This window comes from Jaculus jaculus, chromosome 9, assembly GCF_020740685.1.
Source record: "Jaculus jaculus isolate mJacJac1 chromosome 9, mJacJac1.mat.Y.cur, whole genome shotgun sequence".
Taxonomy (NCBI): domain Eukaryota; kingdom Metazoa; phylum Chordata; class Mammalia; order Rodentia; family Dipodidae; genus Jaculus; species Jaculus jaculus.
The window spans coordinates 83,899,803-83,927,583 of NC_059110.1; the positions used below are offsets into that span (position 1 = coordinate 83,899,803).

The 27,781-nt window shown below is 48.2% G+C and overlaps 2 protein-coding genes across 2 annotated transcripts in view; one reads left to right on the plus strand and one right to left on the minus strand.

The window, feature by feature from the left end:
* Positions 1 to 57: 57 nt before the first annotated feature.
* On the plus strand, positions 58 to 13,317 carry Mrm3 (mitochondrial rRNA methyltransferase 3). The gene is made up of 4 exons (XM_004667866.2): positions 58 to 356; positions 738 to 982; positions 9,113 to 9,280; positions 12,295 to 13,317. Exons 1-4 carry the CDS (start codon positions 58 to 60, stop codon positions 12,828 to 12,830), a joined length of 1,248 nt encoding a protein of 415 aa, XP_004667923.1. The 3' UTR covers positions 12,831 to 13,317.
* A 6,373-nt stretch (positions 13,318 to 19,690) lies between these two features.
* Nxn (nucleoredoxin) overlaps positions 19,691 to 27,781 on the minus strand; it is a 195,890-nt gene continuing 187,799 nt past the window's right edge. Inside the window, exons 6-8 of the mRNA XM_045159188.1 lie at positions 27,355 to 27,534; positions 24,933 to 25,057; positions 19,691 to 21,253 (exon numbers count right to left, since the gene is read on the minus strand). Of these exons, the coding sequence (XP_045015123.1) occupies positions 21,071 to 21,253; positions 24,933 to 25,057; positions 27,355 to 27,534 (488 nt within the window). The 3' untranslated portion in view covers positions 19,691 to 21,070. The remainder of the gene's footprint in view (positions 21,254 to 24,932; positions 25,058 to 27,354; positions 27,535 to 27,781) is intronic.

The window sequence follows — 27,781 nt, forward strand, 5'->3', positions numbered from 1 at the left end:
CGGTGACGTCACCCGTCCTCGACGGCGCGCTGCGTGACGCGGCCCGCGGCGGGCAAGATGGCGGCGCTGGCGAAGGGCGTGTGCTGGGCGGCGAGGCCGCTGCTGCCCGTGGTCCAGACTTGCGACGTGGACGCGCGGCGCTGGGTCCGGGCGCTGCGGCGGAGCCCGGTGAAAGTGGTGTTTCCGCCGGGACACGCGGGGCGGAAGCGCGCCCCTGACGAGCCGGCGTCCGAGGCCAGTTCCCGGGGGCAGCTACCAAAACAACCACTTCAGATGTCCCCATGCCAGACGCCTAGCCCCTGGGAGGAAGCAGGGCTTCGCTACGATAAGGCTTTTCCTGGCGACAGGAGACTGAGGTGCTGTCTCCTATTCCCATTTCTCTTCTTGCCTCACAGCGGGGCCTTGGCCTTCTCCAACTTCTGAAGGAGTTCTTCCCCTACAACCCACTGCGTGTTTTTATTTATTTGTTTATTTATTTATTTATTGACCTGGAATTCACTATGTAGTCTCAGGGTAGCCTCGAACTCACGGCGATCCTCCTACCTCTGCCGCCCAGGTGCTGGGATTCAAGGCGTGCGCCACCACGCCCAGCTGTTTCTATTTTTCATTTGCACTATAAATAACAGGATAAGCGTCCTGGGATTTGTATCTGCGAAGCTTTTAGGTGTTTATTAGAACTAGTTTGCCTCGGTAACAAGGATGTTGATAATTACCCGTGTTTTTGTTTCCACCCACAGCAATGTAATGACAATAGTTAAGTCCAGGCCATTTCGGGAAAAGCAAGGGAAGATCCTGTTGGAAGGTCGCAGGCTGATTGCAGATGCTCTCAAGGCTGGAGCTGTGCCACAAGTGTTTTTTTTCAGCCGTCTGGAATACATAAAGGAGTTGCCAGCCGATAAGCTGAAAGGTGTCAGTCTCATCAAGGTGAAGTTTGAGGATATCAAGGATTGGTCGGACGTAGTAGCGCCACAAGGAATAATGGGTCAGTGGTTTACATTAATATGAAGATGTGGAATTTCTTGTTCATTCAGTTGGAGAGACCTAGAACTCCTTGTTCATACTTGCCTTAAGGCAATAAATTTTATTTGAACCTCATTTAAATGTTACTGCCTAATTTTAAAGACCCATAAAAAAATTCTCAAGTCTAGGATTTCAGTATTTCCAGTGTAGCTGGAGCCAGTTTTTCACCAGTCTGTATTGTGGTTATTTATAGTCCATAGGGAGAGCCATTGTTTCTCAAACTTTTTCTTTTCTTTTTCCTTTTTCGTTATTTCTTCACCCTTTAATGTCAGGCAAAGAACTAAAATATTTACTGAAAAATTTAGCTCATTTCCACCAGTGCTTTGCCATGCAGTGGCAACTATATGTCCTTAACACCTGTGTTCCAGAAGTAACTCTAAGGAGCTGCTATTGCCCCGTTCAGCCTAATGCATAGAAAACCTTGTCCTCTGGGGTCTTTCTTGATCTGGTTTGAATCTTACTAAAAGCATTGGGTAACTGAAAAAAGTCTTGTCTAAACATGGGAAGATAATTCTTTACAATTTTTTTTAATAACCCTGGTCTTGAGCCATGCACAAATGGTAGTTTGTTTTTGCTGTTGTTTATTTTTATTTATTTGAGACTGACAGAGAGACAAAGAAGCAGAGAGAGAGAAGAGAGGATGGGTGCACCAGGGCCTCCAGCCACTGCAAACTAACTCCATATGCATGCGCCCCTTGTGTTTCTGGCATACATGGGTCCTGGGGAATTGAGCCTTGAACTGGGGTCCTTAGTCTTCACAGGCAAGCACCTAACCGCTAAGCCATCTCTCCAGCTCCAATTCTTTTTTTTTAATGTTAATATTTTATTTATTTATTTTCTTCCAAATTTTATTAACAACTTCCATGATTATAAAAAGTACCCCGTGGTAATACCCTCCCTCCCCCCACTTTCCCCTTTGAAACCCCATTCTTCATCATACCCCCTCCCCATCTCAGTCAGTCTCTCTTTTAATTTTGATGTCACGATCTTTTCCTCCTATTATGATGGTCTTATGCAGGTAGTGTCAGGCACTGTGAGGCCCTGGATATCCAGGCCATTTTGTGTCTGGAGGGAGCATGTTGTATGGAGTCCTACCCTTCCTTTGTCTTTTACATTCTTTCTGCCACCTCTTCTGCATTAGATCCTGAGCCTTGGAAGATGTGATAGAGACATTGCAGTACTGAGCACTGTGGTCATTTATTTCTATCAACATGATACCTTCTGAGTCGTCCCAAGGTCACTGCCATCTGAAAAGAGAAGATTCTCTACCGAAAGTGAGAGTAGCATTAATATAAGGGTATGAACATTAAGAGAAGTGCTTACTAGGCAGTTTGATAAGCATAGTATATACATTTAGCCATAAAACAGCAGACGTTGTACCCCTAGGGCTCATGACTACTCCTGTTTTAAGTTTTCAGTATCAGGGATGTATTCCTTCCCATGGAGCAGGCCTCCAGTTCAATTAGAGGGCAGTTGGTTTCCCCCATAATAGGCGTACCACTATTTTACCTGTTGGCTCATTTGGCTGGCCAAATACAAGGCTTACAGTGTCCACTGCTGAGTATCTTCTCTGGTGATTACTCTTTCTCCCATTGAACTGTATGCAGAATGGCTTCTTCCAGCTTTCTGTCAGCTGGTCTACATGGAGGAGGTTATCAGCTCAGTTCCAGCAGGATTTCTCAGTGGCCTTACAGCCCAAGTATATGGAGTCTTCAACAATAGGGTCTTACCATCTATTCCTGATGGGAAACCAAGGGCCATGGCAATGGCCTGTAATGTTTTGGGGGCATCAGGGACCTCCCTGGCCAACAACTCACTGGAAGGTATCCCATCCCTGGCACTGAAAATTGTCTAGCAGCAACCTATGGCTCCTGAGTGGTCCACTGTCCAAAAAAGTAGGATTCCATATGATTTATTTATATCCTCGAAGATTTCCTTTACTCAATCTTTTCCCCTGACCTCATTTTGGACCTTTTCACCCCCATTAATATATTCTTCTACTTACATATATACAATACCATCCTATTAAGTACCCCTTGCCTTCTTTTCTTTTCCCTTTATATCTCTTTTTTTAGCTTACTGGCCTCTGCTACTGAGTTTTTTCATTCCTACACAGAAGCCCAGTCATCTGTAGCTAGGATCCATATATAAGAGAGAACATGTGGCGCTTGGCTTTCTGTAGTCCCAATTCTTTACAATTTTTACATTGGGGTTATATTTGAAAACTAAGTGGCCATAAGTGTAGCAATTTCTCCTGGAGAGTAAAGGGTAGCTGGAGGAGGGGTTATCTTCAAGATTCCAACATCTAAGCCACAGCCTCTCCTAATACTTGTGCATATGTATGCCCTATTGTGGGGTCACCGTTATTTCATTCTTTTTTTTTTTTTTTTTTTTTTTTTTTAATTTATTTATTTATTTATTTATTTGAGAGCGACAGACACCGAGAGAAAGACAGATAGCGGGAGAGAGAGAGATTGGGCGCGCCAGGGCTTCCAGCCTCTGCAAACGAACTCCAGACGCGTGCGCCCCCTTGTGCATCTGGCTAACGTGGGACCTGGGGAACCGAGCCTCGAACCGGGGTCCTTAGGCTTCACAGGCAAGCGCTTAACCGCTAAGCCATCTCTCCAGCCCTATTTCATTCTTGAAATAACATGAACTATGTAGCCAGTAATTGGGAGAGGAGATTTTAGGGATGAGTCACTGGATCCATGTTCCAACAAATAGCTCTTAAACCATAGGATGGGCCCAGACTTGGGGCATAAAAGAACTCAGAATTAAAATTTGACATAGTGGTACATGCTTATAATCCCAGTATTCAAGAGTCAGAAATAGGAGAATCTCCACAAGTTTGGCCTACATAGCAGGACTCTTTCTACAAAAAAATAAGCAAAAAGATCTAGAGTTATACAAACTAAACATACTCTGATTAGCTATACCTGTTTTGTGTGTGTGCGTGTGTGCATACTCATACCATGGTGCATGTGTCAGGGGACAACCTCAGGGAGTTGGTCCTCTCCTTCCACCTTGCTTTATTTTTTTTTTTTTTATGTTTAAATTGAAAAAAATTGGGCTGGAGAGATGGCTTAGTTGTTAAAGTGCTTGTCTGCAAAGCCAAAGGACCCAGGTTCAATTCCCCAGGACCCATGTAAGCCAGATGCACAAAGTAGCGTATGTGTCTGGAGTTTGTTTGCAGCAACTTTAGACCCTGGTGCACCCATTTGCTTTCTCTGTGTCTGCCTCTTTTCTTTTTCTCTCTTCAAATAAATAAAATTAAAAAAAATATTTAGGGGCTGCAGAGATGACTCAGTGGTTAAGGCACTTACCTGCAAAGCCTAATGACCTTGGTTCAGTTCCCCACATAAAGCCAGATGGACAAGGTGTTGCATGCATCTAGTGTTTGTTTGCAGTGGCTAGAGGCCCCTTCTCTGTCCCATTGTCTTTCTATGTTAGTGAATAAATTAAATATTTTTAAAAATTTCTACAAATGAAACTTTAAAAAAATTACGTATTTGTAGGAAGAGAGAGAGAGTATGGGCATGCTGGGGCTTCTTGCCACTGCATGTGTTACTTTGTGAATGTAGCTTTACGTTGGTACTAGGGAATCGAACCTGGGCTGGCAGGCTTTGCAATTGTATACCTTTAACTGTTGAGCTGTCTTTCAGCCTGTCCACTTTGTTTTGAGACAGGATCTATCTTGTTTGATGCTAGGAAGGCCAGATTGGCTGTCCTGCCAGATTGGGATTAACCTGACTCTGCCTCCCACTGCCATAGTAGTACTTGGATTGCAAATGATGCAGGCAACACTTGGTGTCCAGCTTTTTGTGGATACTGGGGATCAAGCTCCTGTTGGCAGGCTTGTAGAGCAAGTACCTTTAGCCACAAAGCCCATTCCCAAGCTATGCCTTTTTAACCCCCTCTGGGCTTTGCACTTTGAGCCTGTGTACTAAATGGCCAGCCCATCTTGGACTTCTAGCTTTCTTTTCTTTCTTTCTTTTTTTTTTTTTTAAGTATTTTATTTATTTATTTGACAGAGAAAGAGGGGCAGAGAGCATGGGCATGCCAGGGCCTCTAGCCACTGCAAACGAACTCCAGACGCATGAGCCCCCTTGTGCGTCTGGCTAACGTGGGTCCTAGGAATTGAATTGGGTCCTTTGGCTTTGCAGGCAAATACCTTAACTGCTAAGCCATCCCTCGAGCCTTTTTTTTTTTTTTTTGGTTTTGTGAGGTAGAGTCTCAACTCTAGCCCAGGCTCACCTGGAATTCACTATGTAGTCTCAGGGTGGCCTCCACCTCATGGTGATCCTCCTACCTCTGCCTCCTGAGTGCTGGGATTAAAGGTATGTGCCACCATGTCTGTCTTCTTTTTTATTTTTGAGAGAGAGAATGGGTGTGCCAAAGCCTTTCAGCCACTGTGAACACACTCCAAATGCGTGCGTCCCTTTCTTTTTCATATGCAACATTGCATGCTGGTATCATTTTCGTGTCTGCCTACATGGGACCTGGAGATTTGAACATGTATTCTTAGGCTTCACAGGCAAATGCCTAAACTGCTAAGCCATTTCTCCAGCCCTAGCTTTCCTTTTTAAATATTTACTTGAGAGAGAGAATGGGCATGCCAGGGTCTCCAGACACATATGCTACCTTGTGTATCTGGCTTTATGTGGGTACTGGGGAATTGAACCTGGGTCCTTTGGCTTTACAGGTAAGCACTTAACCACTAAGCCTGGACTTCTAGCTTTCATAATGAAGAACAGTAATTGCTCTGATCATGTCATGGCTTTTGAAGTTAACAACATTCAGCTTGTCCATAAAATGTGTTCTAGATTTGAGGAGACTGGGTAAAAACAAGAAAGAACTAGCACTGCCTAGCCTAAAATATCTAACTTCAGGTGCTCTAAAGCACTAATGAGCCAGGCATGGTGGCACATGACTAGTCCTAGCACTGAGGCAGAGTCAGGAGCATTGCCACAGTTCCAGGGCAGCATGGGCTGGATAGCAAGTTCCAGAACCAGAACCAAAGAGACAAAATCCAGTAATGTAAGTGGACCTTGATAAATAGTGGGTTCTCATCACCATAGGTAGCCAAGTAGGAGTTTAAGGCCCCTGCCCCAATGAATGGTCATGTGGTCATCATGACTCTAAAGTGCAGGATTGTTATGGCAAGTGCCTAATGCCATCGACTTTACCTTCATAGGGCTTTGTACTTGCAGTGTCTTTGTGGAGACGCCCAAATTCTTCTTTATATTGTTTTAGTATGAGTATTATTTTCTTCATTTCCAAAGTTTAAACAGTTTTAATTTTTTTTTTTTTTTTTTTTTTTGGTTTTTCGAGGTAGGGTCTCACTCTAGCCCAGACTGACCTGGAATTCACTATGGTGTCTCAGGGTGGCCTCGAACTCATGGTGATCCTCCTACCTCTGCCTCCCAAGTGCTGGGATTAAAGGCGTGTGCCACCACGCCCGACTAATTTTGTTTTTTAAAATATTTTATTTATTTAACAGAGAAAGAGGGGAAGAGAGATAGAATGGGCATGCTAGGGCCTCCAGCCACTGCAAACAAACTCCAGATGCATGCACCCCATTGTGCATCTGGCTAACGTGGGTCCTGGGGATTCAAACCTGGGTCATTTGGCTTTGTAGGCAAGTGCCTTAACCCCCAAGCCATCCCTTTAGCCCAATTTTGTTGGTTTTGTGTACTAGGTGTGATGTGGTATGTTTGGTGTGTATGTGTGTGCTGTGTGCATGTATGCAGCGCCCAGTGCTCATCTGTTTGTTTCCTTGAGATGGAGCCTCGCACTAGTTCCCCAGCATTGGCAGTTTTGGGAGCTCTAGCATTTCTTCAGTCTTTGCTTGGTGCAGGACTGTGGTTACACTTGTGAGTGGTTCTTAGAATCAAACTCAGCAGCCTCAGACCCTCATGCTTGTGCAGGAAGCTCTCTTAACCTCTGAGCCAGAACAGACTGGCCTTCAACTTGTGATCTTCCTGACTGACTCCTGAGTGCTAGGATTACAAATGTACACCACCACCAAGCTTGGCTTGATGCTTGCAAAATTTAAAAAAAAACTGTTCAATCCTGTGGGAGCACTCTTACAAAGGAAGTTGATCTATTTGATTTTAACTTATATAAAGGGCTGAGAATAGCATCTGACTTAAATTTTGGTTATTTTTACTTCTGCCATACACTAGGATTCATAAAGAAATTTGCTGTGAATATTTGGAAGGTCCATAAGAATAATTTCTGTGACACCAGAGGAAAAAAGCTTTCTTTTTGGTTTGTTTGGTTTTGTTATTTTCTAAGGCAGGTTCTCACTCTATCCCAGACTGACCTGGAATTCGCTGTGTAGCCCCAGGCTGACCTCCCAGTGGTCTACTTACCTCAGTCTCCTGAGTGCTGGGACTAAAGGTGTATGCCACCACACCAGGCCTGCTTTTATTGTAATATTAGCCTTTTTCCAGTTTCTGTATTCCCCTGAAGTGTTGCAAGCTGTAGGGTACAATGTAGAGATCACTAACAAGGAGAGTGTCACATGAAGATGCTCACTGGGGCTTTTACTCTTTAGGTACCCCAATGACCCAGTTGCATCCATCGTATTGGACTGTCTCAAATTCAAAAGCTTCTGGGCTGGAGAGATGGCTTAGCGGTTAAGTGCTTGCCTGTGAAGCCTAAGGACCCCGGTTCGAGGCTCGGTTCCCCAGGTCCCACGTTAGCCAGATGCACAAGGGGGCGCATGCGTCTGGAGTTCATTTGCAGAGGCTGGAAGCCCTGGCGCGCCCATTCTCTCTCTCTCCCTCTATCTGTCTTTCTCTCTGTGTCTGTCACTCTCAAATAAATAAATAAAAAATTAAAAAAAAATAAAAAAAAAGCTTCTGACCTTCAGCGTGGGGCATTCAACATGGCTCAGTCCCTCACTACACTCATGCCCTTCATTTTGCAGCCTTGCAAATAGGCATGATACAGTGTTTCTGTGCTAGAATATTTGAGAAAGGAGTCATTTCTTTGATGAATTTAAGCTTTTAAATTCTTGGGACTATACTTTGAATTTTAAAATAAGCAGTGAAAGAGAATTAAGTGTTTAGTGTTTAAAGAGTTAAGGGGCTGGAGAAATGGCTAAGCGGCTAAGGCATTTGCCTGTGAAGCCAAAGGATCCAGGTTCGATTACCCAGGACCCACATAAGCCAGATGCACAAGAGACTCATGCGTCTGGAGTTCGTTTGCAGTAGCTGGAAGCCCTGGAGTGCCCATTCTCTCTGTCTTTCTCTCTTCTATTTCTCTCCCTGTCTGCTTGCAAATAAATAAATAATTTTAAAAAAAGAGTTAAGCCTTTAAGTTATTTGAAACAACAACAAAAAATCTCTACTAGTGGGAAAATGGAGAAAGGTGCCACCATGCCTAATTTATGTGGTGCTGGAGATTGAACCTAGGGCTTCATGCGTGATGGGCAAGCACTGCATCAATTAAGCTACATCCCCAGCCCTTCATTGTAGCATTTTTTATAAGAAGGAGCATTTTATGTAATTAAGTTTTCAGAGAGAAAGAGCTAAATGAACTGATATGACAAAATAACAAACAGCAGTTAGGTAGCTTATTAGCCTAGAGTAATTGTATGGATGTTAACATTGGGCCTCAGGTCTGGGTTTTGTTGTTGCTGTGCTGGAGGTCAAATGCTCTCAGCTACATCCCAACATCCCCAGCCTTATTTTTTTGGGGGGGTGGAGTTGGGGGGAAACTGTCTTATCTTGAAGGTCAGAACTCATTTCTTCTGCTTTCACCTCTTGAGTGCTGGGACTAGAGTCATTTGCCACCACACCTGCAGTATTGTTTGCTTTGTTTTTATGTTGAAAAGACACCCACATATGGGTAGATGCATGAAATCCAGAAAGGAGATATTCCAAGATGGGAAATACATTAAGCATGGTGGGGATTGGAACTTGTAGAATTTTAGGTTGTTTGAACGTTTTCAGAATGTATTCCCGTGTTCCCTGTTAACTGTGAATACATAATGTTAGCAAAAAAGTCAAAGTGATTCTCGTGTCCACCTTACACAAGTGAACCTCCTGTGTTGTTTCTTCAGGGATGTTTTTTTTTTCTTCAGGGATTTTTGCCAAGCCTGACCACATTAAGATGGCATATCCCAGGACTCAGCTTCACCATTCACTGCCCTTAGTGCTGATTTGTGACAATGTACGTGACCCCGGGAACCTGGGGACAATTCTGAGATCTGCAGCTGGAGCAGGCTGCAGCAAAGTCCTTCTCACTAAAGGTAAGAGGAACTTTTCCCCAGTGGGCTGACTGGCCATTAATTTTTTTTTTTTTTAGTTTTTTGTCTATTTTAATTTATTTGAAAGAAAGAGAGAGAAAGAAGCAGATGGGGGGGGGGGGAGAGAATGGGCATGCCAGGGCCTCCAGCCGCTGCAAATGAACTCCAGATGCGTGCGCCCCCTTCTGCATCTGGCTAACGTGGGTCCTGGGGAATGGAGCCTTGAACCGGGGTCCTTAGGCTTCACATTCAAGTGCTTAACTACTAAGCCATCTCTCCAGGCCAGATTGGCCATTTTTTTTTTTTAAATATTTGAGAGTGAGAGAGAAAGAAGCAGATATATAGGGAGAATAGGTATGCCAGGCCCTCTAGCCACTGCAAATGAACTACAGATGCATGCACCCCTTGTGCATCTGGCTTACTTGGGTCCTGGGGAATCAAACTGGGGTTGGTAGACTTCACAGGCAAATACCTTAACCACTAAGTCATTTCCCCAGCCCCAGTTGTTGATTTAAAAAAAAATATTTTTTTTTTATTTATTTTCAAGCAGCAAGAGAGGGGAGAGAGGGAATGAGTGTGCCCTGCCTCTTGACACTGCACATGTACTCCAGATACATGTAGCAATTTGTGCATCTGGCTTTTATTTTTATTTTTATTTTTTTTGGTTTGTTTGGTCTTGGTTTTTTGAGGTAGGGTCCCACTCTAGCTCAGGTTGACCTAGAATTCACTATGGTAGTTTCAGGGTGGCCTCGAACTCATGGTGATCCTCCTACCTCTGCCTCCCAAGTGCTGGGATTAAAGGTGTGCGCCACCATGCCCGGCTGTGCATCTGGCTTTACATGGGTATAGGGAATTGAACCCAGTATGTCAGGCTTTCCAGGGAAGTGCCTTTAACCACTGAGCCATCTCTCCAGCCCCTGGCTGGCTATTTTTAAGTTAGCTAGGGCCCTAGGCAGACATGCTTGGGTCTGCCCTGTACTGCCTGTATGTCCATAAGCAGCAGTATGCTGAAAGTGGTTTCCTCATCTGTCAAGTGGGACTGATAAGAATCATCCTTACAGGTTATTTTGAGATGAAGCAAATGAAGTGCTCTGTCCCTTCTCTGGTGCAATAAGTATTTCAGTAATTGGAACCTGCTAGGTAGTTTAAATTTTTTGTTGTTGTTGTTTTTGTTTTTCAAGGTAGGGTCTCACTCTAGCCCAGGCAGACCTCCAGGTCACTGTGGAGTCTCAGGGTGGCCTCAAATTCACAGCGATCTCCCTACTTCTGTCTCCCGAGTGCTGGGATTAAAGGCGTGTACCACCACACCCGGCTTGTTTAAAATTTTTAAGTAAGGGCTGGAAAGATGGCTTAGCAGTTAAGGCACTTGCCTGCAAAGCCTAAAGACCCAGATTTGATTCCCAAGTACCCAAATGCACAAGGTAGCTCATGCAAGTGGAGTTCATTTGCTAGAGGCCCTGGCACACCCTTTCTCTATCTGTGTCTTTTCTCTCTGTCAAAAAAATAAAATAAACTTTAAAAAATGTTTTAAATTTAAGTCAGTCAGGGTGAAGAAGTAGATGGCAACTTGCTGTGAAATTTTTTTATTAGTGTATATTAATTTTTAAATTTTGTTTGTTTTTGTTTTTCAAGGTAGGGTCTCATTCTAGCTCAGGCTGACCTGGAATTCACTATGTAGCCTCAGGGTGGCCTTGGACTCACAGTGATCCGCCTACCTCTGCCTCCCAAGTGCTGGGATTAAAGGCATGCACCACCACACCCAGCTATGTATATTAATTGTATAGATGCCAACTTTAACACTTGGTTTCAGGTCCTTTTAAGTATCTTGAGTTCCCAAGGTGTTGGGTATAATGAGGCCTTCTTAACTCTTGTCCTGAATCTTGTGGAAGGAATGCTGTCACCAGAGTGATTATATGTCATGAGACATTTCCTTTAGCTTCAGGGAAATGTAGTTACACAAGCCACACACAAATTAGCCTCATTACATTTTGTCTCTTCTCGCCAGAAGAGGGGATTAATAGGCTTGGTTCCAAACAGACTTGCCAAATAGTTAGAACATGCCTAAAATGCCTAGTAAACCCTGGGAGCAGAGGGGCAGGGGGTGGATCACTCATCAGAAACACCCAAGCTCCCATTATATTTAAGCTAATGGTGGTGCCGTTGCTGAGACTTGCCTAAATTGCTCCTTTCACATCTTCCCAGACACACCCTGCTGGTAGTACAGTTCTCTGACAGCAAGACCTAGGTACCAGGCTCCTTATCACTACTCCACTCACTCCATTGTTGAGTGCTCTGATAGCTGGTAGAGTCTGCGAAAAGTGTTTACATAACCCAAGTGGTATGGTTTTCACAGTCATACTGTTGGCTGGCGAGAAGTGGGTAGGAGAAATAGTGGAAAATATTTGGTGTGAAGCCCAGTGTCGAAGACACAAGGAGGGAAGTCTTACCTTTCCCTACTCTCTGGTCCATGAAGGAGTGAGCCTAGACAGCTCCTCTCACAAATCTGTCCTTGTCTTCATCTTGGCCTATAGCCCAGCTCCTGTGGTGCATGGGAAAGCCCACATGGGAAAGCCCACATGGGAAGGGATCTGCAGGGTACAATTACCGTATCTTAATCTCTTCTTAAGTCCCATTTGTTGCCCTGCTCATGCTTCTGTTACAGCAGTTACTGCTGATGCGGTCACCTGACTAAGCACTGCCTTACTACTACTGCCCACTGTACCCTGGGTTCCCAGAGGTGGGGAGTGTCATTTCAGTTCCTGCATATCCTTACACCTGTCACGTGCATGGACAGAGTCAACTGGGTGAAAAAGATCTGTTTTCAGCACTTAGTGGTATTCATTCCTCCAGCCCCTTTGATGGAGACTACCATCACTTTGGGAGATTCCAGCTATGGAGAAGGCTGTCGTAGAAAAATTGTTTTATCTCTTGATCCAGAATTAATCTGATTTACTCCAGGGCTCCTTAGTCTGGGACAGTTTATAAAGTCTTGATTGTCTCCTCTCTGTATTTTCCAGGCTGTGTGGATGCCTGGGAACCCAAAGTGCTACGGGCAGGCATGGGGGCACATTTCCAGGTACCTGTTGTGAACAATCTGGAATGGGAAACAGTGCCCAATTACTTGTCCCCTGAAACCCGGGTCTACGTGGCAGATAACTGTGGACTCTATGCCCAGGCTCAGATGTCTAACAAAGCTAGCGACAAGGACTCGGCATGTGATCCACGATTCCTGAAGTTTCACAAGTACAAGGAAGATGAGAATCAAGACAGTGAAACCAGTAAAGCTTGGCTCCCTGAACTGGAGGTCCAGAGTTATGACTTGGACTGGACAGGGACACCAGCTGCTGTGGTGATAGGCGGGGAGACTCACGGTGTGAGCCTGGAGTCCCTGCAGTTGGCCGAGAGCACTGGGGGCAAGAGGCTGTTGATCCCTGTAGTGCCTGGTGTGGAGAGCTTGAACTCGGCTATGGCAGCTAGCATCCTCCTCTTTGAAGGGAAAAGGCAGTTGCGGGTCAAGGCGGTGCACTTTACCAGGGACAGGAGTTACTACTGAGGCGACCCAGGAATCCCCTGCTCCTGCTACACCTGAACTTCACTGGGAGGCTGGCAGAGGTGGTGGTGGCTTCCGGGACTACGTGAGGAGATAAAGATACGAACTTCCATTTCTGCCTTTTCCCCATCAAGCAGCAAAAGTCAAAATTCTTCCTGGGATCTGTCACTACCAATTTTGAGAGTATATTTTTTCCTCTTGTTCAGGTGACAACAGCAATGGATGAGCCATGTTGCTCATGTGTTTGGTTCTGAAAATTATCGAGTAGGATGTAGCTCAGTGGTCAAATGCTTGCTTAACATGCATGAGGCCCTGGGTGCCATCTCTAGCACTGGAGAAAAATAGCCTTTTTTTCACAGAAAGTTCCTGAAGGTTCATCCTTGGGCAGAGATAACCCCTTGGGCTAGCTGGTAGGTATTTTGCAGTCATCAAGCTTTGGTTATAGGGCACTGTCTGATTATTAGTAGAAAATAAATCCCTAAGAAATTTGTGGCTGGTGGGTCTCTGTCTCCTTTCAGCTTTAGTTCAATGATGAGGACATTACCAAGAGTATTAACAGGAAGCCAAGGGCTGCAGGGCATGGCAGCCAGGTGATATTTTATTTTGAATGTGTGTATGCATATTAGTATGTATATGGGTGCGTACATGCCTGCCTGTGTGCAAGTGTGTGAGCGCAGAGGTTGATGTTTGTCTTCCTCAGTCTCCACCTTGTTTACTAAGCAGGGTCTTTCACTTGTAACCAGAACTCTGGCTAGACAGCCAGCTTGTCCTAGGGAGCCTCAGTGCTGGGATTACAAGTGGCTGCTGTGCCCATCCAGCATGTACTTGGGTGCTGAGAGTCTGAACTGTGATCTTGGTTTTTTGAGATAGGGTCTCACTATAGCTCAGGCTGATCTGGAGTTCTGTGTAGTCTCAGGGTAGCTTCAAACTCAAGGTGTTCCTCCTAAATCTTCCCAAATGCTGGGATTAAAGGCGTGTGCCATCACGCCTAGCCTGAACCCTGATCCTAAGGCTTGCACAGCAAGCACTAGGTCTGTTGAGCCATTGCCTAGCTCCCCAGCTGCTTTTGGCTATCTCTGGGTGGTTTGTTCAGGCCGTCACTTTAACAGGCACTGTTATGTATCTTCCCCCTTTCTAGTGAGAAGTGGAGACAGTTAGAGAGATGGTATAGCAGTTAAGGCGCATGCCTGTGAAGCCGAAGGACCCAGGTTCAATTCTACAGTTTCCATGTAAGCCCGATGCACATGGTGGCACGTGTCTGGGGTTTTGCAGTGGCTGGAGGCCCTGGTGTGCCCGTTCTCTCTCTGTCGGTCTCAAATAAATAAAAATAAATCTAAAAAGGCAGAAAAAGAAAAGGTTTAGGGCTGGAGGGATGGCTTACTGGTTAAGGCACTTACCTATGAAGCCTAAGAACCTAGGTTCAATTCTCTATTATCTCCAGATGCACAAGGTTGTACTTATGTCTGGAGTTCGTTTGCAGTGGCTAAAGGCCCAGAGTGCCCATTCTCTCTTTCTCTGCCCCTTTCTCTAAATAAAGATAAAAGGAGCCGAGCATAGTGGTGCATGCCTGTAATCCCAGCACTCAGGAGGCAGGAGTAGGTGGATCACTGTGAGTTGGAGGCATCCTGAGACTACATGGTGAATTCCTGGTCAGCCTAGGCTAGAGAGTGAGACCCTCCCTCGAAAAACCAAAAAAATTTTAAAAAACGCTTTAGAATTGAGTATGCCAGGGGTGGAGTTGTATGGAATGCTGTGGGCACAGTGGCTCTAGTGATGTTCCGACTCCTTGGGAGCCTTTCAGTTGCTCATTGCAGGTAGGCCAGGAGTTGCTGCAGGCCCAAGAGAAACATGAAGGCAGCCCCTTCCCTTCCTGCTCCTTTGGCTCTCGTAAAGCTCAAGAGAACCATGTTCTTTTCCCTGAGTGACAGGCAGCATGACTTTAAGGTGTTTGGAAGGAGAAGTGATGGCAGTTTTCAGTTTGACTGTGTCCTCCGGGGTTAATCACTTTGTCTGGACCTTCCCTGGGCACTGCACAAATGTCTGAAGCAGGTGGTCCGCAGATTCTTGAGCCCCGCAGTCCCCAGTTTTTAGGAAGTAGAAGAGCTCAGAGCCTTTTTACTGTTGTTGCCCACAACGGCTAGAACACAGCTGGCAAACAGCGGACAGCAGCTGAAGAGGACTTGGTGACTCACAGCAGCTGGTCTGGAAGGCAGCCCGGAGGGTGCGCACCACTTGCAGAGTCTGCTGACACCCTCCCCCCAACCCTTCAGGAAAGTGCTCAAAAAAAAGTCACATAAAGCTCACCTTTCTGCATCAAACTGCTTTCCTCTGTCCCTGGATTATATATGCCTACTGGTTTTTGTTACAAAATTTAAAAAAAAAGAGCAATGCAAAAACACTGACAAATAACTAAGCCAACTTTACCATTCTGGGTGTAAGAGGGAAAGGAGATGTGCATGCCATTTAATGCTTTATAGTGGTTCCCACAGTCTCTGGGCTCCTTGTATTCTCCTGGGTGTAATTTAGTCTGAGGGTGGGGTAGAACAAGTTGTGCTTAGGTTCCTACTTGCTGAATAACTTCTCAATTTTGGGAACAACGTGTGTCCTATTACCATTTACTCAGTAGAATAAAACCGAGCAGTACATGACAAGAAAACATTGCTTGGCTGAAAGGTAAGCACTGAACGCTGGCCAAGCTCACTTCACCTTTTGTGTGGAGCTCCGCTGTAGTCGTGGCTTTGGCCACAAGGTGGCAGGCTGCACCTCAAAAATTGCTCCCAGAGCTAAAAGGAGGGTCGGAACCTTTACCAGGTTAAGTTTCAAAGTGGAAAAAGAAGGGAGTCCAGTCTTCCTGTGTCAAAGAGCATTTTGCAAGCTTGGGTTGTCTCTAACAGTCTCACCACAAGTCAGAAAGACCAACAACGTGGGCAGTGACAGGAAGTGGCAAAGTTGGCATAGCTTTTCCAGGTGACAGCTCTGGGTAGACAATGATGTCCCTTATGCAGTTCATGCCATGCAGGGAGCACACACATGGCTTTGCTGCCGATGCTGCAGGAAGAGTGAAGCTAAGTCTTCGTGACTGGGGCCAACAGGGATTTTCCGCTGCTTCCCCAAGGATCACAGCAACTCCAACTCCAACTGCCACCCAAGCTGAGTTGCAAGGGCCACTGTTGCCCCTTCCTGACACAAAGACCCAGCGACAGTGTCCATCCTGTGTGGTCTGCAGGAGCCGGGCTCCCTCACCTCGGCTGCTCCCCCTTGGCCTCTCCTCACTTTAAAATTCCAAGATCATATTGCGTTCGTTTCCCTCCATGGACACACCAATGAAATAGCCTGGAAGTTAAATTGACAGATGGACTACCTGTGACCTAAGGAACCTTAATATGACATCAGAGCAGCAGGTCAAGGCCACAAGCCAACTCCTCAGTGAAGAAGTGCTCTGGATGAGATCCTTCTGCATTCCCAACTCCCAGCCGTGTCAGAGACACGAGCTCCTTTGCTCAGAGGAAGCCCTGGAGTTGGGGTGACCCCATCCCTAGTGTGTCTGGCTTCCTCAAAAAGCAAAAAGTAACAAAGGAGGAGTGTGGACTGTGGCAGGGCTCAGGCCCTGCCTCCTCTGCTCAGCTGGGATGGAGCAGGGGTGCATACCACACCCACCTCTTCAGTGCTTGTGGAGGGAGAGTCCATTTTTGGCCCTAAGGACACCTCGCATGTAGTGTCTTGGTTCGATTGTTTATTTGTGTGAGGTATGAGCACCTGTAATCCAGACCCGAGGCTTTCAGTGCCTGCTTTGGCTTGCACACTGGCCTGAAAGGATGGTGGCTTTTATAAGTTGGTACTTTTATTTAATAGGTCTCAACTGTCCCTCAGAATCAGTTCTGCCCACATGTAACATATTTCAAAACACAAAGTGGGTAACCATATCCATGCCTTGGAAGATCAAACTTACTTATCTTCATTCTTCTTTTTGAGGCAGGGTCTCACTCTAGCCCAGGCTGACCTGGAATTCACCATGTAGTCTCAGGGTGGCCTTGAGCTCATGAAGATTCTCCTACCTCTGCCTCCTGAGTGTTGGGATTAAAGGTGTGTGCCACAATGCCCAGCTTAAATATTTAATTTTTACTCATTTATTAGAGAGCAAGGCAGATAGAGAATGGGTGCACCCAGGCCTCCAGCCACTGCAAACAAACTCTAGACACATGCACCACCTCGAGCATTTGGCTGATGTGGGTCCTGGGGAAGTGAACTTGGGTTCACAGGCAAGCACCTTAACCCCTAAGCCATCTCTCCAGCCCCATTCTCCTCTATGTAAATTACTGAACACCCTTATGCCCTGTCTCCCTAGTAGCAGGGGAGATCCCAGGCACAATGCAGAACGCTGCAATCTCACACACAGCCTTTGTTTCCTGGAAAGCTTTCACTTACTGCACATGTCCACACAGGCCACTGGCACTAGTAATGCTGTCACAAGTGATCTGTCCAGTAAGAATTTCCCCTTCAGCAGTGCACAGAGGAAAGGGTATGCTCTTGTCCCCACTGGCACTGGCAAAGAGGACAAGTGTAGACAGGTGCTTATCAGAACCATTTTGGGACAAACTTGTCAGATCTTGGTGGATTCAGGAGTTTCAGGTCAGTCCTTATCAGGCCACCATCAAGGCAGTCCCTGGAGGGGACCTGCAGGGGGCACTCCTGAACCTGTGTGGCCCCTGTACACTGCCACCCCAAGATTTATCCCACAGTGGCATTTCAGTGCTATTAGGCGAGCATAGGCCTGTCTAGGTTGGCAAAAGAAATGGTGCTGTGTTCAGAATGTGGCCATCTCAGTGTGCGGGAGCAGATGCTTGCACAGGCCCTTCCCCGCATAACACCCCCCAACACACACACACACCGCCCCCCCCCCATACCCACACGGTTTCCTTACTCGGATCAATGTAATGCTATTGCAGGTCCCACGTACCTGTTCCCCAGCCATATCCTGCTGTCTTCCCTCATTACTGGATTCAGTTTGCTGCCCTGACAGCGACAGCAGGAGGGGAACAGCTTTTTAGTGTCTTTAATTAGGCAACAGGAAAAAACAAAGTCTGGCTGAAAATTACCACTTGGAGCTCGCCAAAAAAGCAGTGCTGGCTCCCTGTGCTTGAATAAGTCATGGCCACTGAGTTTAGGACATGTGGTGGGGGCCGCCATCTATCTGACTCTTGGAAAGGAAGCTGGTTGTCATCTGACCACTGTAGGACACAATTCAAGCACATACCCTTTTCCTGACAGATCTGTTTATTTATCTTTGGTTTTCTGAGAAAGGGTGTTCCTAATGTAGCCCAAGCTGGCTTCAAACTTAGGATCCTCCTGCCTCTCTCCATAGTGCTGGGATTAATGGCATGTGTCACCACATCCAGCTATTCTTTTTATGTTTTATGTGCAGAAAACAGGTAAAACATCTTACCTCAATGGGTATGGTGGCTCATGCCTGTAATCCCAGCACTTGACGGACCAAGGCAGGAGGATCGCTATGAGTGTGGGGCCAGCCAGGGCAAGATAGTTTTAGGTGACTCTGGGCTACAGAGTGAGATCCTATCTCAAAAAGATTCTATATAGTAAGAATGGGTAGAATGGGATTTGGAGGTCATTGTGAAGTCCAGGGTGGCATTTTTATAGCTACCTTCCCACCTCAACCTGCAGGGCATGGTGTTTCCCTTGCTGCTGGCGGAAGCCTATGAATATGTCACAGCGGGTGATTTAGCCTGTTTCCAATTAGCAAGGAGAATTGAAGGCAGTCTGGAGCTGCCTGGTGGGAACTATGATGCCACCCACTTGGTGTGCAGCAGTAACCTTTAGGATGCCTTGCACTATGGACAAGGGCTGGTTTGCTGGCACTTGAAAGTCGATTCTTCCCTAACATTTTTGCCCAGTATAGCAAGTGTACAGGCCTAAACCTTTCTAGTAAACCTTCCCCGATAGTCCCAACTAACCTGCACATGTGAAAGGGCAATTCTGGTGTTGGATCCAGCGGATACGCACAGCTAGTTAAGAAACGTCAGCCTGGTGCGAAACAAAGTGCCGCAGAGGACCTAATGTTTCTCTTGCAGTGACGGACAGCAACTCCTTACAGGACCTTGTTCCTTCTAACATCCACATTAAGTTGCTGCTGCGTGAGTGGGACACCCTTTTCTCCAAGACCATCATGATGCAGGGCACAGACAGAAACCCTGCACATCTTCCAAGGGAGGGACTTGCCTCTCACTCAACTCACTACCCTAAGGATTTGGCAGAGGAGCCTAGGATAAGGCTAGGCTGGGACAGACACCCCAGCCCCTGCCCCCATCCTTCACAGAAAGGCTCATATGAGATCCCTCGTGTTTCTCTTGTGGAGATGACAGTAGCCCAAGCTACTCCACAATGAGGAAGAGAGCAAGACTGTCCATAACAAGTTCTGTGATCTGGGAGTTCACCCTCCACCAAGTGCCAACTCAAACCAGGAGAGGTGGTGACCACAGCTCCAGGGGAAACCTGCCATGACACTCAATCCAACAAGTTTCCTGCCTTCTGGAAACCAAGGTGGACAGAAGAGCCATGTTAGTTCTTGGGGTTCCTTTGTGGTGGGGAGCAGGGCTGGGCCTGGTGGACCCTAGCCCTGGAGGGCCCCACACTCATAGCAATCCTTCTGCCTTGGTCCATCAGGATGTCCAGCATGCTAGACAAGTGCTCTACCACCAATGTGTCCCCAGCCCCAGCTCTTGAGATCCTCGAAGGTCTGGAACATGGCTCTGACAGGTTGTCCACGGCCACCCCACACTGCCCATCCCCGCCGGAGAGCTCAGGTGAGAAGGCTGTGAAGGACAGGAAAGGCCAAGTGAAGGACAGTATCCAGAGACACCTGCTTTATTTCTTTCTAGGTGACTGCATTTCAGGCTGGCAACGTCCAATCGTCTAATTATCAACTAGTTTTGTACTTCTGAGCTACAAATCAGCAATCCAATGCAGCAAGGAACAACAGTGTCGACAGCTCGTCGGGGAGGGGGCAGGTTGGTGGAGTGCTGAGAGGAGCAGAGAGTAAGGCCTGGGGTGGCTGAAGGCCCCCGACACCTGAGCTAAACCCCTGGGAACCCCTTGGCCAAAGCCCTCCACCTCACGTGCTAAGAGCACAGCTGGTGCTTCCCTTTGTGTGGTCAGCTCAGCTCACATGAGCACCAAGTTACCTGGACTGAGCACTGTCCAAGTCCTAGGGTAGCTGAGGCGCCCCTCACCCCTGCTCCCACCCTAGGGCTCAGCTCTTTTTGCACGTTCTCAGGAAAAAGCCAGGCTTCTGGTAAATTGGCATTGCTTCTTAGTTCTGTTCTGAAAAGAAAACAGCAAGTATAAAGGAAGGGGGTGCAGGGGCCTCAGGCACGGATCTAGCCCAGAAAGAGGCCTGTGCTGACTGGGCAGCATTCCTCCAGGAATTCAGGGCTGAGTCCTTGGGACGATGTCAGGGGGTTAGAACTCATTACCAAAGTTCCAAGACAGAAGGAACTATCTGTGTGAGCAGGCAGAAACCTGGGGAAGTTCAAGAGCAAGGATGAAAGATTAAAAAAGACTGAGAAACTCTAATCACACAGTAAGCAATTACTATATGAGTCATTAGCTTAGCTACTCATTTTTCTCACCAAAATAAACACCCCACAAGCTTCCCTATAGATTTGGAGGTCCCCTGCTCAAGAACCCATGAGCAGGCTGCTGGTTTCCCCCCAGACGAAGAAAGACTACATTCCTAAAAGGCATGTTCCCACCAACAACTCTCAGCTGGTGCTTGCTGAGGCCACAGCTCTTCTCTGCTGCATCCGCAGGAGTGAGCTTTACTGCACGGTTCCTTCTGGCTGTCGTGGGCTCCAGGAGTGCGTGCTGACCTCAGAGCCAGAGCCAGAGCCAGAGCCCAGTCTGCTGTCCCTGCTTGCTCACACTGCAGAACACCCCAGCAGCTCCTACACCAGGAGCTAGTGACCAACACAGTGTGGGGCAGGCCCAGTTCTGGCCAGTCATGCCATCTCCATGAATCCCAAACAGTCTCCAAACATGGTGGGTTGTGCTATGATCATGAGGAGCACCCTTGGGTGCTAGCTGAGGAGTTAACGCCAAAACAAGGCACCGCAGAGGTTGGACTCTTGAGTTGAGTGATTCAGGACACGCTGGAAAAGTCCATGGGTAAAGGGAAGAGGGGACGGGAGAAGACTGAGTCTTAAATAACATCCCAGGAGGCTGCAGCCCCACTAGATGGGCTCTGGTTTGAGCTTTTCTGCTAGAAAGTCATTCACAAAGGCCTCCACAATGGCCGGGGTGATCTCTTCCACGTCCATCACGTACTTGGCCCGAGCTGACATGTCCAGAATGGTGAGCAAAGGGGCTGCCTCAGGCAGGTTGGTGTAATCTCGCAGGGAGTCAGTCATGTCGTCCTGGAAGTCACCAGAGGGGGTGAGAAAACCAGTAAGTTTTTGTTTGTTTGTTTGTTTTGAGGCAAGGTCTCACTCCAGCCCAGGCTGACCTGGAACTCACTCTGTAGTACCAGGATGGCCTCAAGTGTGTGGTGATCCTCCTCCCTCAGCCTCCTGAGTGCTGGGTGTGTGCCACCACAGATGGTATAAGTTTTTTTTTTTTTTTTTTTTTAAGCTAGAGTCTCACTGTAGCCCAGGCTCACCTGGAATTCACTATGTAGTCTCAGGTCATCCTCCTACCTCTGCCTCCTGAGTGCTGGGAATAAAGGTGTGTGCCACCATGCCCATCCAAGTAAGTTATTTTTTTACATATATTTTATTTATTTGAGAGAGAAAGAGGCAGAGAGAGAGAGAGGGAGAGAGAGAGGGAGGGAGGGAGAGAATGGGCACACCAGGGCCTCCAGCCACTACAAACGAACTCCAAATGCATGTGCCCCCAGCTTTTGTGGGTCCTGGAGAGTCGAACTGGGATCCTTTGGCTTTGCAGGCAAACTCCTTAACAACTAAGCCATCTCTCCAGCCCATTAGTAAAGTTTTTTTTTTTTTAAATTATGTATTTATTTGCAAGCAAAGAGAGAAAGACAGAGGGAAGAAGAAAGGGAGAAAGAAAGAGATGAAAGGAGGGAAGAGAAAGAAAGAATGGGCACACCAGGGCCTTTTTGCCACTGTAAATGACTCTAGGTGCGTGTGGCACTTTGTGCATCTGGCTTTACTTGGGTACTGGGGAGTGGAACCCAGGCTTGCTTTGCAAGCAAGCGCCTAAAACCACTGAGCCATCTCCCAAGCCCAACCAGTAAGTTTGAATAAGCGAGTCCTCTGGATCCAGGGTCTCCAGGCAGCATGAAAGGGGGACAGCTCCATCATCCTAAGGGACAGATGGGCTCTTATCAGAGGGAGCAGGGAACCTGCCCTGCCCTGCATCCCAGCAGGCGAGTCATCTTTCTTCATTAGCATGAAAGCAACTTGAACATGCTCTCTGGGTTTTGAAAATGGCTCGTTGTTGTAATCAGCTCTCAATTATTTTCAGCCCCACTGTGGATTATCTAAGGCCAATCTAGACTTCAAACTCTGGAATTTTCAAAAACAGTAACAACTAACTCACTGACTGCCTCCTGGGCCCTATGTTCAAGGAAAGCAAGGGGTGCCCAGCCAGCCTGCCAGGTCCAGAAACACCACAAACGTTTACACAGGCCCACTGCATTTCTCTGAGAAGGAAGCTGGCACTCTCTCATGCATTCCCAGTAGCTGTCCAGGCGAATATCCCTCATATCAGATACTTCCTTACTCAAACATAGAGACAAACACCAATCCAAAGACAAGAAAAAGCTTTTGTCAGGGAGCAACCATTCGAGGTTACCTTTCATGCTAATGACCCCATATGGTGGATAACAGAAAACTTCATACTATAAAATGCACAATATTCTAATCCTAATAAAAACAAAAACCTCAAATCAGCCTTCAGAAGAAAGGCTTAGATTCTTCCTGATTTTAAATGTGGCTGAGCAGAAGGCATATAAATTATAGCTCACTGGTTCCTGAGACAAAACCCATTACTGCTGGATATGGGAGTGCACACCTTTTTTGTTGTTGTTGTTGTTTGTTTGTTTTCGAGGTAGGGTCTCACTCAAGCCCAAGCTAACCTGGAATTCACTATGTAGTCTCAGGGTGGCCTCGAACACATGGTAATCCTCCTAACTCTGCCTCCTAAGTGCTGGGATTAAAGACGTGCACCACCATGCCCAGCATGGGAGTAAAAAAAGAAGAAGCCATTACTTTCTCCAACGGTATGACTTTCAGGGATGGTCTGTCTTCCCCATAAAACAGCATGTACATTCCAGCCTCCACACGGGTTAATTAAAAGCCCTTCATGACAAACAGAGGGAGACACCTGGACAAATACTGTACGTCTCGTTCATCCCGCTAGGCGGCGGAGGGCGAGGCCAAGCGCTCTACCATCTCCATCCAGCAGTTGTGAGCGAACCACAGGGAGACGACGTTTATTGTCCACTAAAGCTTCAGACGGGATTAACTTGTGCCAACACAAGGGAATGGATCAAGACAGGAGTCCCCCTTAATCCTCAGCCAGTGACAGGAAGAAGGCAGCCAGAAGAACGTGAGGCAGTGGATGACACAAGAGCCTCTGTCCTGTTTTCTGGTCCTCAGAACTGTCCTGTGGCCCTTGTCCTTTCCTCCTCCTCCTAGGCATGACAGGATCCATTTGTCAGAGCTCAGGACACAGGGAGGCAGAGCTCTGCTCCTGGAGCCCCTCTCTGTTACCTACTTCCTGTGTGGCCTTAGCAAGAGACATCCTGGATCCTAGGTCCCATCTCTAACACCCAAGATGCCACGAGGCTAACCCAGCCGCCAGTGTTCCCGGCAAGCCCTCCCTCGCTCTGCCGGGGGCTCACATGCCTCCTCTATGAAAGGGACAATGAGCATGTCCACAGGTACAAAGGAGAGGCGCAGGTGAAGCACTTGGCTGGGTGCCTGGTACAGAAACCTTGCAAATGCTCCTTTTCAGCTGCTCCTGGAGCCATACCCCGCCCCCCGGCCTGGCTGTTTCTGTTCTGCACCCATCTTTTCTTTGGAGCCATTCTCCAGGGGTTAGAGTTTAATAAATGCAGAGCAGCCTCGCTGTGCTTTGTGTGCAGTGGCTGTGAGCCCCCAGGCAGGGCCTGTGAACCCTCTTTGTTCGCCTCTACCCTGGGGCTGGCCAGGGCGACTGGAGCTGCCTGTGAGGGGCCCAGCAGGGCAGCCAGGGGCAGCTGTTGAGGAGGTGATGAATGGGTGACTCGGGGTGTCTAGTCTGTCTTCCTGCTCTGCCCTTGGGATCCAAACACAGCGTGAAATGAGTACAGGCTCTGGCCAACTGGAGGTACAGCTCTGCGCACGGGGAAGGGCAGGGGTGGCCTCATAGGGTCCATTGATGCGGGCCGCAGAGGCGCACCGGGGCGTGGTGGGGAGGCAGTGAGCACGCGCAGAGGGCGTTCCTGGGGAGACAAGGAGCGCCTGCGCCGCTGAGCACGGCCATCTTGCAGAACACAGGTGTCTGTGAGATGCAAGTTCTCATGTTAGGGGCAGTCAGGCAAGTGCATAGAGAGCCTGTACTCCAAAGACCTGCCTCCTCATCCTGGGAAAAGCCCCTTACTTGGTCCAGCCCTTCAAGAGCCATGCCTTGGGTGTAAGAGATGGGGAATGGCAGTCATTTCCAACGTCACCAAGCTCCCTGGGCCGCCTGAATGATTGCAGATCAGGACACCTGCAATGACCAAGCCCACTTTGCAGGCTGCACAAAGGTACTAACCAAGCTGGCACTTTGCAAAGCATCTAGGGGTTGGCTCTTCCCCAACATCAGGGGTGGGAGTGAGGGTGGGTGATGGATGTTTGCGGCAGCCACTGCCCTGGGAGGGCTTCCTACGGTTCTGAGGTTGCTGAGTGAGACGGAAGGGGAAGGGAGGAGGAAGCAGCCGGGGTAGGAAGTGGATTTCCGTGACTGACGACACGCCTTTCCTTTTAATTTGTCTGTGGCACAATCGACTCAAGCCCAGAGGTCCCTTCAAACCTCCAGGAGGCCAGGATTACTCATGTCCTGGAAGTCCTCAGCCAGCCTTGCCCAGCCAAGCCCTCCCTACACACTCACCTCCCCAGCCACAAAGAACAACAGTGGTGCCTCCTCCTCTTTGGCTTTGTACTTGGCGATGATTTTCTCAGCTATTGGCTGGATCAGCTGTTTGGCTGCTTCGGACTCTCCATCATCCTCAGAATCTTTGACGGGGAGAGAGAGAAACAGACGAGAAACTGTGAGTTGTAAATTGTGGTGCCCGTGGTTGAGCCCGAGTCTGGGTCTGGGTTGCACTGGGCACAGTCTGCCTTGCTGAGCAAGCACCAGAGCTCCCAGCAGACAGACCTTATCTTAGCTTTTCACAATATCACCCTAGAAGCTTGGTCTCCCCTATGCCAGCACCTGAAGTCCCCAGTAGCTTTTCTCTCTACCTCAGAATGAGAGGCCATGACCCAAGACCTCCAGTATCTGGTTAAATGGCAGAGCTGGCAGTGAGGGGGTGCGAACTGTGGTCCCATCAGCAGCTTTGATGACTACAGGGCTGCCACAAAGCCACTTTCAGAGCTGACATCCAGCTCCGTGGGAGAACACAGACTTGCGTTCACAGCAAAGCAGCCACACACAGTGTCCCAGGGCTCATGATGCTGCAACCTATAGCCAAGAGGCCAAAGCAACATTTCCAAGTGGCAAAATCAGGGGAAGGCAGGCAGGTTCCAGCAGAAGGACTTCCAGGAATGCCACACTCACTAAAGAGGCTCAAGGGACACAGAAGGACACAATGGGAGCCCCATCTAAGTCACTGTGTTATGCTCCCCAACTCATTTGCCTCAATGGGGGCTTAGTCCCACATTTCTGAAGATGACCAAGAAGTTCCGAATTGCCCCAGTTAAGAGATATTTCCTGTGTGTGTTATATACACGCCCAGTACAGAGGCCAGGGAGAACATGGGGTCTTGAGACTGTCTCTCACTGAGTAAGAACTACCTCAAACTGCTGTTGTGATTGTGGTCTCTCCCCACCACTCTCCCTGCATCAGACTGGCTAATCAGGGAGCCTCAGCAATTCTCCTGTCTGCTCCCTTCAGCGCTTGTTACAGTGTTGTTTTTTTTTTGTTTTTTTTTTGGTGGGGGGAGGTTCACTCTAGCCCAGGCTTACCTGGAATTCACTATGTAGGCTCAGAGTAGCCTCGAACTCACAGCTACCCTCCTACTTCTGTCTCCCGAGTTCTGGGATTAAAGGCGTGCACCACCATGCCTGGCTTGTGTTTTCTTTTTTTAAATATGGGTGCTTGGGATGGAACTCGGGTCCTCGTGTTTGTGTAGCAAGTGCTGTGAGCTACTGAGCCCAGCCCCTAGAGCTATTTCCTAACAAGACCCAGGATGTGCCTGTGAGAGCCTGCAGCAGAAAGGAGAGCCACAGGGTGAAGACACGCCTACTCCAGCCCCTAAAAGGCCACCTCTGTACAGCAGGCTTTATGGCCCAAGACCATGGCCAGACTGCAAGTCACTTTACTTAAAACTTCCCTTGGGCTGGAGAGATGGCTTAGTGGTTGAGCGCTCGCCTGTGAAGCCTAAGGACCCCAGTTCGAGGCTCGATTCCCCAGGACCCACGTTAGCCAGATGCACAAAGGGCTGCATGCGTCTGGAATTTGTTTGCAGTGGCTGGAAGCCCTGGTGCGCCGATTTTCTCCCTCCCTCCCTCTCTTGTCTGTCTGTCTCTCTCTCTCTCTCTCCTTCTCTCTGTCACTCTCAAACAAATAAATAAAAATAAACAAAAAATTAAAAAGAAACTTCCCTTGCTTATCAGCTGTCTCCATGGGAGGGGGAGGAGGGTACCCGATCTCAGAATGCGGAGGCCGGGTGCTGTGCGTGCTCCCCAGCCCCTCAGTGGAGCTGGTGTGGTGCACCTCAGCCACGTCCTAGGATGGCAATTCAGTTGTAGGCAAGCAGCCAATCCCAAGGCAGAGGGCAGGGGGGTGGGGGGCACTTGCAAAAGCCACCTGGTGGTGGATGCTCTCTGTCCTCCCACCCAGGCTGAGAGGTACAGCTTCTAAGGGAGAGGCCCTATGGATCTGGGCCAGCTCTAGTGGCCCCTGGAGCAATTCATCGGAGCACAGGGGAGTGGTAGAAGCCAGCTTGGTGAGACTTAGCCTGGGGGGGGTCCCACCTCCTGCAGCAGCAATTCAAGTGTACCCCCCTCTCCCTTTCCAACAAGGGTTCTGTTCATGGGGGTTGAGGGCCTCCTCCTGGCCTGACCTATTCGGCCCAGCTGGCAGCAGGAGCAGCTCTGGAAGAAGGCTGAACAGCAGCAGCAACCAGACCACCCCCCCGCCATGGGGTAGAGCCATGAATAAATCATTGGGGTCAAAATCAAGGCTGCTGGGGAGACAAAGGCCTCTGGCTCAGCACTGTTAGTGGCAGAAAGAGGCTGCGGGGACAAGCGCCATGCAAGTGAGGAACATTCTAGTCTTTTCCCCAGAGCCCCCCCCCCCAGCTCCATACCTACAAAAAGGACGAGGCAAGGCCCCTCATTGAGTTGCACGGCGTTGGAGTCAGAGAGCTCTAGCACGGGCTTCGGGTGCCACGGGAACTCCGTGCAGTCCTCGTCGTTCAGCACCTCCGCTCTGCCCTGCCGCGTGATCACCTCGCCCTGCGGGTCCAGCACGATGAGCGTGGGGATGCCTGCAAGAGAGGCTCAGGGTTCACTTGACCGCTGTCCTCAGACAGGCGACCAGACTCAGCACATAACGCATCCTCACAACTGGGCATCCAGGCCCAGGGCTGGAGAGGTGGCTTAGTGGTTAAGGCACTTGCCTGCAAAGCCTATGGACCAAGGTTCAACTCTCTAGAACCCACATAAGCCAGACGCACCAGGTGACACATGAGCACAAGATGGAGCGCGCATCTGGAGCTCAACCGCAGCAGCTGG